The sequence below is a fragment of the Rhinolophus ferrumequinum genome, chromosome 16 (assembly GCF_004115265.2).
Source record: "Rhinolophus ferrumequinum isolate MPI-CBG mRhiFer1 chromosome 16, mRhiFer1_v1.p, whole genome shotgun sequence".
NCBI classification, from domain to species: Eukaryota; Metazoa; Chordata; class Mammalia; order Chiroptera; family Rhinolophidae; genus Rhinolophus; species Rhinolophus ferrumequinum.
The window spans coordinates 40,641,900-40,655,878 of NC_046299.1; the positions used below are offsets into that span (position 1 = coordinate 40,641,900).

Sequence of the window (13,979 nt, forward strand, 5' to 3'; positions counted from 1 at the left end):
AAAGGCAAGCATAAAGCAAGGGGGAACTCAATCATTGTACTGTTTAGAACGGAAAGCTAATCTCAGAAAGACTTAAGAAATATTTAAAATAATCAACAAATAGCTGATCTTGAGACCTACAATAGGATTTTCTAAATTTCTTTAGTTATTTCTAATTTCTGGAAAGTAAAATGATTCTTACTCATCACATTAAACAAGACAGAGACGCATTTATCAGATGACAAATAAAATAGTGATAGATTCAACTGTAGAATAATCTTAATCAACAATCTTTTCCTCTTGATGCAGAGGCTAAAGAACTTTGTCCAAAGTGCCATGTGTGCTTTTGCATTCCAAAATGAAAACAAAAGCAAATATAATTTTGAATTATCAAAAATAATACTGAAGGTGCCAAAAAATGTATAAAAGTGGACACTTTGGTCAACGTTGCTCAAGCAGTAGTTTGTCGTAATCAGAAGTGTCTGGACGCTGATGGTAACCACTTTGAGCACCTCTTGTAATTGCAAAGTCAAATGTGACTTGTATTCATCTTTTGTTACAGGTATATATTGAGTATTACAATTTTAATACAGTTTTCCTTTCTTAAAATGTGTACACATTTTTTTTGGCACCCTTTGTATATTTACATCATCCTTTATATCGTCTCCAAGAACTATCACAATCTCTACTGATCCATATCAATAGATATATTGCGCATTCTATGGAAGACAAATCTGACAAAGAAACAGTTAAGGCTCACTATCGCTTTCACAATTCGTGCTCAGCTTATGCCTCAACTCAAGCCAATCCTCTTTCCAGCACAGTGTCTGCCTCAGGAAATAGGTCAGGCTACAATGGATTATAGAAGCCCATCTGCATTTTAGGTCCTCCACCCCCATTACTGAAAATCACGTCATGATTCTAGGGCATGTATGAGTAAGAAAATATGTTGGCAATCCTACCCAAGAGAAGAAAGCGTGAGAAGAAAGCATCACATACTTTAAAAACCAGAATGTGAATTAAAGAAGAGTTAACACGGAGGTCACTGCTGTCATATCCACATGTGAATCACGCCCTATTGAGCCCTTGTCCGCCATTTCTCACCACTGCCAGGATTCAGAAATGCCTGAGTTCCCTGGAGGAAAGGAGGGTATTTGCCTACCCTACAATCATTCTTCCTCCTTCCTTAATAAATGAAACTGGCATTGTGCCCAGATGAAAAATTATTATTTCCCAGCTTCCCTTGCATAAAGAAGGAGCCAATGAGATATAAAGAGGAATGGTTAGGTGGAGCTTGTGGGAATACTCTATCGCCTGACTTTCTTTCCTGCCTGTTGCTTCAAAATCTTTACTGCCTAGCTCCTGTCTGTTTACGACATGAGAAAAACAGTCTCATCAGTTTAAACCACTGTAGCTAGGTCTTTTTTCTAGCAGATGAAGCGAATCCCTAACTGCCTTTGCTTAGGATCAAAGTCTAGAAAAAACTCCTGACCAGGACCACTGCCTCAGAAAGTAGGGATAGTTGGACATGTGGCAGAGATGGCGTTACACAGGCTCTTATGGAGGCAATTGTGCTACGGGAATGAGAATGTCCTATTAGAAAAACTTGTGTTTAATTGACTGTAAAAGATATGCCTAAGGCTTAAGGGCTGTTATAAGGAATTAGTTTAAGAACTGCTTTTCAACTCTGTGTCAAAGATGTTTGGCAGATGCGAAACCAGAAACACAAAGTCTTGTTTCACAAATACAAAGCTGGAAATCAACTACAAATATATCAGCTAGTGACCAGTGTAAGAGTTATTTGAGGATGAAAGGTGGATTGGATTCATTTTGTTGCATTTATTATTTTGTAACTCTTGTTACTTCTATACTGCTTGGCACTAGTTGTGTCAAAATTATTGCTCTCAAGTGAGAAATAAATAGTTCACTTATTAATTATTCACTGGTTGTCTACCAAGAACTTGGGGTTATTTATAATAATAGAAAAGTGGCCCAGGCTTAAAGGGATATTAAAATTAATTGGAATGAAATAGACAAGCATGACATTTTTTTACAATTTTATATCATTTTTAAAATTGTGGTAAAATATATATAATGTATAACTTACCATTTTAACTATTTTTAAAATGCATTAAGTACAGTCACATTGTTCTCCAACCATTAGCACCATCCAGCTGCAAACTGAAACTCTACCAACTTAACACTAACTCCCCCTTTCTCCCCCACCTCAGTTCCTGGCAACTAGCATTCTACTTTCTGTCCCTCTAGAAGTGACATCACACAACATTTGTCCTTTTGTGTGACTGGCTTGTTTCACTTAGCGTAATGTCTTTGAGGTTCATCCATGTTGTAGTGTGTGTCAGAATGTCCTTCCTTCTTAAGGCTGAATACTCCTCCTTTGCAAGAATATTCTACATTTTGTTTATCCAGCTATCCTTTAAGGGACACTTGAGTTGCTCTCACCGTTTAGTTATTGTGAATAGTGCTGCTATTCCTTCTCTCTCTCTCTCTCTCTCTCTCTCTCTCTCTCTCTCTCTCTCTCTCTCTCTCTCTCTTTCTCTCTCCTTTCTTTAAGATAAAGTTGTCTCAAAAATCAAAGCATAGCTTTTTGTTAGAAAGAATGTCAGGATCAGAAATTATTGGGGGGGGGTGGTGGCGGAAAGGGGAAAGCAGCATTTAGATGAAAAGCAAGCTTGGGGGCTTGATTTTGAATTGTAGATTTCACTGGGTACAATTCTGGAGAGGATGGGGTAGCAGATGTTTGAGAAATACAGAAAAAGAGGTTCTGAGAAATACCCATCAAAGATAACACATTCTCTAAATGCAGAAAGTACCTAAAACTTGCTCCCTTGAAGTATTCCAACTAATCTAGAACAGCCCAAATTCATTGATCTGTGTGTATAAGAGGTTTGATCTAAACACTAAGTTTAAAGAAGAGCAATGTAGCTGCCCCAAAATTAATGAGTAAAACAAAGATATAAAAAGCACTAAGGATGCAGAAAGTTCCTTCAACCAATAGCGCTTCATAAAAGAATTGGATGCCATTTAAATTGTAGTTTGCATCATTCCAATGTTTTTTGATCATAGTCACCTGCTCAACAATAGAGAACTTACTTAACCAACAGAACTCTATTAACCTATTTTTCAATAAACTCTTCTTTGTGATTCACCTCTCAAATCAGAACACCAAGGTAATGAGAAAGCCATATCCTCTACACATCGCTTTGCTGAGAAATCTAGGTTGTCTAATTGTCAAAAACGCTCTAACAATAAGCATAAAGATTCTCTTTAGCAATAACCAAAACACATAAGCAAAACCTCCCCACTTAATTTATGAAACATAAATCCCTTGAAGACAATGTTTTATGGTCGGGGAAACTGTAACACATATTTTATAACTTTGACAAATCAGAACTTTCTTACACCCTCAAGCTGTTCTTATGTTTTTAATTTGGCTAAAGAGTACTTTAACTTTGTTTCCTTCCCAGGCTCCAGGATGTCCTAAATTTTCAAGGAACATCAATTGACAAGTAAATATTTGTAGAGCGTCAACCACATGAGTTGACTAAATAGCTGAAGGCACAAATTTCCTAAGGGGCTTACATTTCTGTGATTTTTAAGGGGTGCCTAAATGAGGAGGGTGTGACAGATGACGCAAAAGTGGGAGTGCACAGAGAGACTGAGGGACACTGCCCGTCAGTGTCCTCATGCTGTCGAATTACAGGTACCTTTGCAGCTGCATGAGGTGAGGCTCCTTGGTCCAAAAGCAGAAGGGCCACTTTCTGATTATCGTAATGTGCAGCTACATGCAGTGGAGTGAGGCCGCTCTGAAAACACGTGCAGAAACAACAACCAGTGTCAAAAGTGTGTTAACATCAGAGGACTAGATTTAGCAGATGGGATTAGATTGGATATAACAGAGAATAATTTACATTCCATCGTCCACAATACTGGGACCTCAGCATTCACCTCCTTTTTGTGAAGCGTTCTTCATCCTATGAGACTTAAATATGGTTCAGTTATAAGTTAGGGGGATGCTGGTGAATATTAGCAAGTGCTTGTTTTGTTACTATGGAAGTGGCCTGTTACAGGATGGCCGGTGACCTCATACCTTCCCAGAAGCATCTGGAGAAGCACTTTTCTGTAGCAGGAGATTGGCTACTTCAAGCTTCCCATATTTTGCTGCCACATGAAGGGGAGTAAATCCTTTCTGGAAAAAGAAACATAAAAATAATGAACAACAGGGGCCGGCCCGGTGGCTCAGGCAGTTGGAGCTCCATGCTCCTAACTCCGAAGACTGCCGGTTCGATTCCCACATGGGCTCTCAACCACAAGGTTGCCAGTTCAACTCCTCGAGTCCTGCAAGGGATGGTGGGCTGTGCCCCCTGCAACTAGCAACGGCAACTGGACCTGGAGCTGAGCTGCGCCCTCCACAACTAAGACTGAAAGGACAACAACTTGAAGCTGAACGGCACCCTCCACAACTAAGAATAAAAGGACAACAACTTGACTTGGAAAAAAGTCCTGGAAGTACACACTGTTCCCCAATAAAGTCCTGTTCCCCTTCCCCAATAAAATCTTTAAAAAAATACATAAAAAAAAAATAATGAACAACAGAAAAGACACAAAGGCATCACTTTTCTGGAACGGATGAATTATGCTAATGATGAAGAGCAGTCAGGCCTGCATTTAAGGACCAAGACTGGTAGGTAACAGTGAAAGAGTCCCCTTACCAACAAGGAAGAGCAGGATATTTCAACTTTCTCCCTCTGCTGACTAACCTACAACGTGCCACTAATTCTGGGCTAATCAGGCATCTGACCAGGAAAAAGTTGGAGAGCTGGATCCAGGGCTTATTTTAGGGTCATTTTGGGACTTCACATTGTGTGAAGAATAGGTTCGAGTCCCAGGTGCAATTTGGATTGGAGGGCCTGGGAAAATCCAGAGCAAATGTGGACCTCCCGTAATCTCAGACTAGAGTCTTTCTCTTCTCCTTTCACCATTTCCACATGTATATACGCATCTTTATGTGTGTTTCAATCTTCAGAAGTACGAGACAGAGAGTCTCACACCTTAGCCACCACAGGGGAACAGAATAATAACACATGGTTCTAGCCCAAGAAATAGGTAGAGTTGGATATTGAGGTTAAGTAGCTAAGCGCCCTTGCTTCCAACTTCCACAAGGATCTGGGTACCAAGCAGTGAGTCAACAAGCACTGGTAGAAGGGTCCCAACATGACTCAGGACTGGAGGGTGATCAACACATTTGACCTCAAGAGATTATAGCCAACTAGAGTCAATGGGCAACTGGCTTGGTGGAAAGGATGGGGCACACAAAACACCATCACCCATTTCTCTGTTTCACACACTGAATAAGATCCAGGAACTTACATCTACTGAACAGCCTCAAGAATCACAGGGAATGAAGTATGAAGGAGTTATTTTTTCAGATAGTTTTCCCAGTATTTATAATTAGCTTGTGCATTGATTACACATTAATGCTTCTTCTCTGCATCCAAATAAAGAGAGTGCAACACGATTTCTAGATTTCTAAGACATGCTGTAGGGCAATTAATTCATCTTCCTATCACACTTGCTAGGTTTACATAGTATCATAAGAAAAATGAGCTCTAAATTTTGCATTCTGCACCTGTGTGGGGTGTTATTACTTTAAGACATCAGAGTTGAGAAAAACTCAAACCATACCAAGAACAACAAACAAAAAGAACCCAAGAAAATTCCCTTCCTGATTAGAAAGTGTCATAAAAGTATTAACCAACTGAGCTTTGATAATGCGGTTTATATACATGGCCTCAGCAAGTGAAACTCTGGGTGTGTTTCTCAACCACCATTTAAATCTATCAAATAACTTGAAAGAAATATCTGACTCTAGATACCAATAAGTTTTCATTAGAAGGTTATGTACTGAGAAACTTGTGACGGATAGCCAGACACAGACACAGACACACCCCCGCCTAAACTACCCTTCCCCACCCCAGGGCTTTGCAGGCCAATGTTTACGATTACCCTGGGACCCTAAGGACACACGATGTTGTACAGCCTTTGCACCTACTACTAGGTACAGAGCATCTAAATACCTATTAGGTTGGCGCAAAAGTAATTGCTGTTTAAAAGGTTAAAAAAATTGCAAAAACTGCAATTACTTTTGCACCAACCTAATATTACTAGCAATAGGTACAAAGGAATTGTAAGGAGGATATATTTTGGGGGCTACAGGAGGAACTGTATGAACACACTGGGAATTGTAAGGAAGATGTATCTGGGGGGACAAAGCAGGAGTCCAAGAGTCCCTTTCATACCTTTGTTGTTATAGATAAAGATGCTCCACGATCCAAAAGGAATGCAGCGACGTCTTCATGCCCTTCTCGGGCTGAAAGGTGGAGTGGGGTGTACCCGGATGTCGTGGCTGCATTTGGAGACGCTCCTTGCTGCAACAGCTGTTGTACTATATCTGCCTTCCCCAATCGGGCAGAAATGTGGAGTGGGGTTTGGTTATCCTAAACGGCAAGGCAGAAATGCACAGCTGATTAGCTGAGAAAACAATGGCGTGGTTGCGAAACATTCAGCAAACTGCTTGGGATCAGAGGCTATGTTCAACTCTTTGAGTCAATGTTGAAAAGAATCTCAAGGTTCAGGAAGGTGGAGACGGTGGATCTAAGCTCCTTAAATGCCCTTCTACGAACCTATTAGTATGAAAGTATGAAAGACAGTTCTATCTATAAATTATTCCCACTACCATCTGTCATACTTTATCCGTTTTTATTTTCTAATGACTCATTGTGAGGGACTCATTTAGTCCAAGGTAAAACTCCAATACCTTGGAGTGATATTATACCTACATCAGTTATTGTGCACTCATATGGAATGGATTATTTTATTGGTGTTGCCTTCCCATATCCAAAAGCTGAGGGAGAAGGGGCAGTATAGGGTGGCACAGATATACCTACCCAATGGCTCCCAGCCGACAGGGCTGGTGGGGGCTGAAAGCCAGCCTCCCTTTGCCAAGTTGTGCATCGTGGCATGGGCTGTATTTGCCTCAAGTGGAGGGGCACATTATCACAATTCACCAAAAGGCCTGAGGCCCTCATGTGGTCCTGTACCCTTAGCGCCTTATCCCCTAGGAGGAGGGGCGTCTACTCCTCTTTGCCCAACAAAGAGCCCTACGGGGATCCTCCAAAGAGAAATCCCTTACTGGAATACAAAAAAGTTCAGGTAAATCCTTTATGTAGGTAAGGTAGAGAGAAGAGGGTACAACACAGGACACTGCTTTGGAAAGGTAAGCAGGATATGGGTCAAGGTCAAAGCAGCAGGTCAAAAGCAAGGCCAAAACTTCCTTCTGTGTTACTAGTAGGAAGTGCCACTAGGAAAAAGAGGCGCCCTGAAAACAGAAAAAGATAACTGTCAAAGGAAAAATCTCATGAATCTCTACTAATGTCACTGCCAGCGCTAAGCATGTACTGAGTACTTATGTGTCCCACGCTCTGTTTGAAGTACCCCACCTATATTATTTCATTGATCATCACAGCAATCTTATGAATAGCAGCTATCACTATTCTCATTTGCTACATGAGGAAACTAGAAAAGGAAATGTGACACAGAGATGGTAATGGATCCATCCCATGTTACACAGCTAGTAAAGGGTGGACCAAGGTGCAAGTCCAGGCAGTCTGGCTGAGGAAGTCAGGCTCTTAACCATGATACATATTGCCTCCTTAACAAGTTGGTAACTATAAATCCTCTCCTCAATTTCAGTTTCTGGGCAGAATCATTTCTTTGACAATGGTTTTGATATGTAATAGAAGTAAAAAATGTGAGGTTTCTTGAAATTCATGGTAGAGTGCGGCCTCTCTTAACCATTCCACTTACTTGATTTAGTGGAGTACCCAATATCTCTAGATCAGGGCTCAGAAAACTACAACCCCAAAGCGAGCTGCCACCTGTGTTTGTAAGTCAAGTTTTGCTGGAACACAGTCATGTCCATTTGCTTCTGTGTTGTCTGTGGCTGCTGTTGCTCTACAACCACACAGTTGAATAGCTGTGGCAGAGACGGTGCTTTGTGCCAAGCCTACAATACTTACTGTCAGGTCCTTTACAGAAAAAGTTTGTTGAACTTTGTTTCTAGATCCTCTGTAAAATCCACCAGCTGGCACCACATTGTATTGGACACTCCAGACTTGTGGTCTGCTGCTTAGAATGTCACAACCTTTGGATCCACTTGCAGATTTTATGCTTCCCAAGACCTAGTGTTTATTCCCACAGTAGTATGTTTGCTCCAGTTACTTTACTAATCTGTATTATATTTGCACTAATTACTTTAATTATACAATTAAATGATAAATATCAATATGAAAGGAAAGGTTTTATTTTTTCCTAAGAATACTAAGTTGAAAGCTTCGGAAAACCTTGATAGATGTTGATTAAAACAAACAAACAAACAAACAAATATGATCTAATTAGGCACGGGTGAGACAGCTGAGTACACTGGGAGACAATAACAGAAGTCTAGAAATATTCTGTATGCACACTGCTTCACAAATGTCTTTGTTTTCTCTCCACTTAACCCAATACTTAAAACTGTAGCCCATGTAAATAAATAGCAGATAAATATACATTTATATATTGTAGGTTAAAATTAAATCGTTAGGGCATTTATGTGTACGATTCCTGATCTGACCTACCATTTTGATAACCATACCCATCCCCAATAGTGACAGATAAGTGGGTTTCTTCTGGAGGCTAAACATCCGGCAGAAAATGAAGCATTCAAACTTAACCCTCGAACAGCTCTTTTTCCACGTGAAGACAGATCCCTGAAGCAACTCTGATCCCAGCCTTGGGGTTTATGGTTTCATAACTTACGGAGGAAAAGTAAAAACTTCCTTTTTCATTTTGTAGCTGTGACAGCTGACATATAAGTCAACCAAAAGAGCTCAATTATGCTTCCAATTCGTGCTTGTTCTAGAAGCTCTGTGCATAAGACCTTCTCTATAGAGTGCAAAGAACTTTGGACCAAGTCTAGGTTCATTTCTTAATCTGTTCCTGATGAGCAACATGCCAAGCACACACAGTTCTTTCTGGCACTAAGTGCCTGTTCTATTTAATTCTGTTTGTTGATTGAATGGAGAAATGTGTGGGAAGGGGTTTCTACAATACTATTTGGTCAGAGACTATTCACTGGAGGTTGTTCACTACTTTTAAAAACTGTTTTTGGATGAGAGCATGCATATATTTCAAGGTTTTATTAAAATCCAGGGTTTTCCCTTCAATAGCAAATGTTTGCATGTGTTGCACCTACCTTAGCTTTAGCTTCCACCTGAGCTCCATCTTGCACCAGATACCGCACGACTTCGGCTTGCCCGGACCGAGCTGCCATGTGCAGCGCTGTTTCTCCTCTCTGGGGAACAGGAGTCAGAGTCAATTAACTGCAGCTCTGAAGAAGAGTGGCATAATTTATTTGCATACAGCTTATGATGTAGGTTTTACAGTTTAAGTAAAAAGGAGTCCGAAGCACTTCCTTATTGAAAACTAGGGAAGACAGGAAATTAAATACACAAGAACTTCACCGAAACCTGATCCATGATGGAAGGATTTTGGTGCAACCCTAGGGAGCCTAGTCATTAGCTGTATCAGAAGTGTTACTGAATAATGTTGAATGTGGCCTCACTGGGGGTTGAAAGGCCACTGTTCACAGGGGCCAAGAAGGAGGGGGAGCGAGTGAAGAGGGCAGGTGGGGAGTGCTCAGAAGAAACCCTGCCCTGCTGGAGAGAGGCAGCCACTTCTGGACCATCTGCAGGCTGCTGTAGTACCTGTGCAGGATGCCAGCCACATCATGCCACACCTTCATATTTTCCCAAAGCAGTGGCTGTCTGGATATTTGTGAACACTTAAATGTTGGCCACAAAATCAGAACGCAAAACAAAGCCCACAACGCTGCACGGGCAACACAGACACACCTGAAGGCCGAACCTGGCTTGTCAGCTACTGGTCTGCATTCCCTGCTTTCTCTCAACAGATCAGCACCCTCGCCTTTGGGCATTCTCCCAAGGGGTCATTTTCTTGGGCACTGAACTCCTCCCCCCTGCCCCTCCATTTCACCAAGGAGATTTTAATTCAGATTACCTATTCACTTATTCGACAACAACAGAAAATTGAAAACAATATAGAAGACGTGGATAGACAGAAATGTAAACCGTCATCACAATGAATTATGTTCTCCCACACAAGTGTGCCCATGTAAACCCTGCTTTTATAAATTGAGCTGTGATTTGGATGGTCACCCACGTCCATGGAAGGGTATACAAAGACATATTTCACACAAAACTTGTTAAGGTATTTACTGGAAAGGCCTTGAGGATGTAGTTTACCATATTACCCAGTATTCTCTATAGAGGGAAACCTCTCTCTCTTGTGTTAGTGCCAGGAAAAATTGTATTTCAGCTGAGAATCTGGTCTGTTTCTATCGGGTAGATGTGCTGATTTTGGCTGCTAGATGACAGAGAGCCGTGTTGCAAGCACACCTCAGGATCAATGTGCAGGACCTGATGGAGGCCCTTTCTGGGCTTCTTTTATTTTTACTTCCTTCATGCTCCTGAGCCCATCTAGTGTTCTTACGCTTGTGGTCTGGTGTGCTAATATTACTATGTCAAAGTTAAAATCCTGTAAAACAATGTCAAATGCCACATGCAGATCTAGACTGATAAGTTCCTCCTCTGATATTTATTCTGAAGTGAGTCTCATGATTCTGCAGCGAGATGCTTAGTGGGGGAACATTATCTGATAATCTATGAAATGAGTTCCATGGGTTTGCTATAACACGGGCAAGCACGCTACAGAGGAATTACTTTGGAGTTACTAGAAATCACAATAATGATAGCATTTGAACCACCTTTTCAATGTGCAACACTTCTTAATGCTTCTATTACCTATTACTAAAAAAAACAAAACAAAACAAAAAAAAACCAAAAAAACCTCCCCCTCCATAAAAACTTAATTTTTAAAAGCGTACTATCCAGCAGCAAGGTACATTGTCTGTAAGTCCTAACAACTAGTAACCAGCTACAGTGATTGAATGGATCTTGCCTTTGAAGTAAAGGAAATCATTTATTCTTAAATTCTGTCCTTTTTAGTAGTCCAATAAAAATGTCTGAAATATTGTAATCAATTTACTTATAATAAAAAATAAGTAGATAAGAGCAATTTTGCCAGTTTCTTAAATACTCACATTTGGACCTTCTCTGTTGAAAGATACTTACCACGTTGGTGGTATTTGGTGAGGCTCCATGATGCATTAGTTGTGACACAATGTTTACATGCCCCATGAAGGCAGCAACATGGATTGGGGTAAGGCCCGACTAGGGAGAAAAGAGGGAAATGGGGAAAGTCGGTTCATTGGCTTATCATAAAAAAGGGTTTGTTTGCCTGTCTGCCGATCTGCCATCCATCCATCCATCCCCTCCATCTATCCATCCATTGATTGGTCCATCTACTTTAAGACAACTAGTTTGTTGATTAGATCAGAAGACGTCTAGACATTCACCTCTATTTTACAGATTCTATAAGGCAAATATACCAATACATAATCATCATTTCCCTAACGCAAGTTTATGAGTATTAGCAATTAAGGTTACATAATTAAGGAAATTATTATAATGGTTACTAGACTAGACCTTAATTTTTATGTTTGCTTCAAATCCTACAAACACGCCCCCATAATATTTGTGCTTTTTACATAAAATTTTTCCATTTTTAAATTTTGAGAATTTAATTCCACTTGTAACATGAATATCATAATTTGGCAAAAACATTTAATATGGCTAGAAAAGCTAACCTTTTTTAAAAAAAAAAGGAGAGAGAAGGGGATGACTAATCGCAACAGAAATTTGAAAAATGTCCAAAAAAAGTGAACCAAATTCTATACAATAAAAGTGAGGTAAAAAACAGAAGAGGAAGAATTCTGGTTGCCCAGACTTGAAACAGTGGGAAATGAGGAAAATGGGGAAAATAATTTTGTTATAACGTGGAGCTTTTTTTCCATCAGCAGGGGGAGTCATTAGAACGTGTGCAAAGCAAACCCTCATCCTGGTCTAAACTGCCTGTTGGAGCTCTTAGGGACCAAAGGCCTGGCAGAGGAACTTCTCCATGGCTGACATTTCTGGGCAGTTATTCAAACATCAGTCAAAAATGCACTTCTACTTCTGAGCCTATTCTAATCTTTAAGAAGAGTTGCCATGCACTGAGAATAAACTTATTATTTTATCATTAAAATGACACGGTACTTACTATGAAGCCATAAGACTGATGATACAAGAGTAAATCAGTATTGATATTTTCAACCATTTAACAGTTTAAAAATTACAAATCAAGGCAAATATTTCATTTGAAGAGAAGAGACTGAGGTATGAGGTAAAACAGTGATCACCAGTCCAGATCTCAATTTTTATGTTTGCTTCACACCCTTGTTGTTACTGATGCACTCAACAAACCTTTACTGAATGATCTACTAGGGGCCAGGCATTGGGGGAACACAAACGCCAGTAAGACTCAGGCTTGCCTGGAAGGAGCCCGCAATTTCCAGGGGGCAGAGGGATGGCTAGGTCCTAAGCAAACCAGCTGGAGAAGTGCTTTGATGGAACTATGCACAGGAAGAGGTGATGGTCCCAGAGAGGAGCTCCTAGACGAGGCAAGGGGGTGAGGGAGGTTTCCTGGAGAAGGTGACCCCAGATCGGGTCCTGAAGGAGGTGTAGGATTAGTCTGACAAAGGGGGTGTAACACATAGAGTGGGCTCAGATACAGAGGTGAACAAAATGGTCTAGGGAAGTGCTGAAGGCTAGAATCCACAGAGACCAGAATTTTGAGGTGGGGTGGGGGAGGTCATGAGTCTGGAGGGTAGATACCAGGCTTGCTTTGCTGTGTTGAAGGCTCTGCCCTGACCCTCATGGATTGTTTCTCTAAGTCCTGTGTCAGTTTGAACAGAAGAAGCCTAGAGTTAGTTCTTTACTACCTTCAACAACCCTGTGCTTCATTAAGTTTTTATAGAGACTAATCCTCAGTTTACAAACAGACAGAAGTTGTCTTATGCAGAGTTTCTCAATCTTGGCATATTTGTCATTTTCAGCCAGATAATTCTTTGTTGTGGGAGGCGGGACATTGTAAAATGTTTAGTAGCATCTCTGGCCTCTAGCCACATGGCCAGTAGTACCTTCAAGTTGTGACAAGTAACAATACCTCCAGACATTGTCAAACACCTGTTGGGGGTGGGGGGCAAAATTGTCCCATGCAGTGAGAAGCACTGCATTTAGGATTTCCTATAAGTTACACTTTCAGGGACCCTTGAGCACGAAGCCTGTGTTTTGGGTTATGCTTCTCGTCATGGTAAAGTATCAGCACTCACCCACCCACACTCCTGGCTGCTCTCCTCAGTACTGGCAGCCCCTCGGGGGGGAAGGCTTACACAGTCGTCTGTGGCGATCACACACAGCAAAACTAGAGGGTAGCTGGGAATGACACCGGGACTCCGGCTATTGAGGCTATACTTTCCTGCAGCCGGGGAAGCCCAGAAATCGTACTCCTCTTACCTCGGTTACGGCTTGGATGGATGCACCATGTTTCAGAAGGAGTTCCATTACTTTAATTCGATTCTTCTTGCAGGCAATATGAAGAGGGGTAAAGCCATTCTGCAAGGGACAGAGACACATATCTACTTGGCTACATTCCATTGAAGTTCAATTCTACTGTGTGTGGTAAAATGTTTTTGCTCAAGTGATGTTCTATAAAGATTTGGAAATGAACAGAAACAACAAGGGGCTAAACAGATTCTTTTCTGGAAGCACAAGTAGTCTAGCTGGTTCTAGGAACCCAAGATGCCCTCGTAATCATGAACAGAAAGTGAATTTCTTTGTTACAGTCTCCTGGGAGCTCAGGCAAAATGCTCATGCTATTTCTTTAGAGTATTTTATTTTGGAGTTCACTCTTCCAAATAC

At 40.9% G+C, this 13,979-nt stretch overlaps 1 protein-coding gene across 24 annotated transcripts in view; it reads right to left on the reverse strand.

The window, feature by feature from the left end:
• ANK3 (ankyrin 3) overlaps positions 1 to 13,979 on the reverse strand; it is a 473,720-nt gene that overhangs the window by 128,186 nt on the left and 331,555 nt on the right. For all 24 annotated transcript variants that reach the window (XM_033130276.1, XM_033130259.1, XM_033130260.1 and 21 more), the window contains 6 exons: positions 13,575 to 13,673; positions 11,253 to 11,351; positions 9,296 to 9,394; positions 6,300 to 6,497; positions 4,091 to 4,189; positions 3,708 to 3,806 (listed from right to left, as the gene is read on the reverse strand). In XM_033130276.1, coding sequence (XP_032986167.1) covers positions 3,708 to 3,806; positions 4,091 to 4,189; positions 6,300 to 6,497; positions 9,296 to 9,394; positions 11,253 to 11,351; positions 13,575 to 13,673 — 693 coding nt within the window. The remainder of the gene's footprint in view (positions 1 to 3,707; positions 3,807 to 4,090; positions 4,190 to 6,299; positions 6,498 to 9,295; positions 9,395 to 11,252; positions 11,352 to 13,574; positions 13,674 to 13,979) is intronic.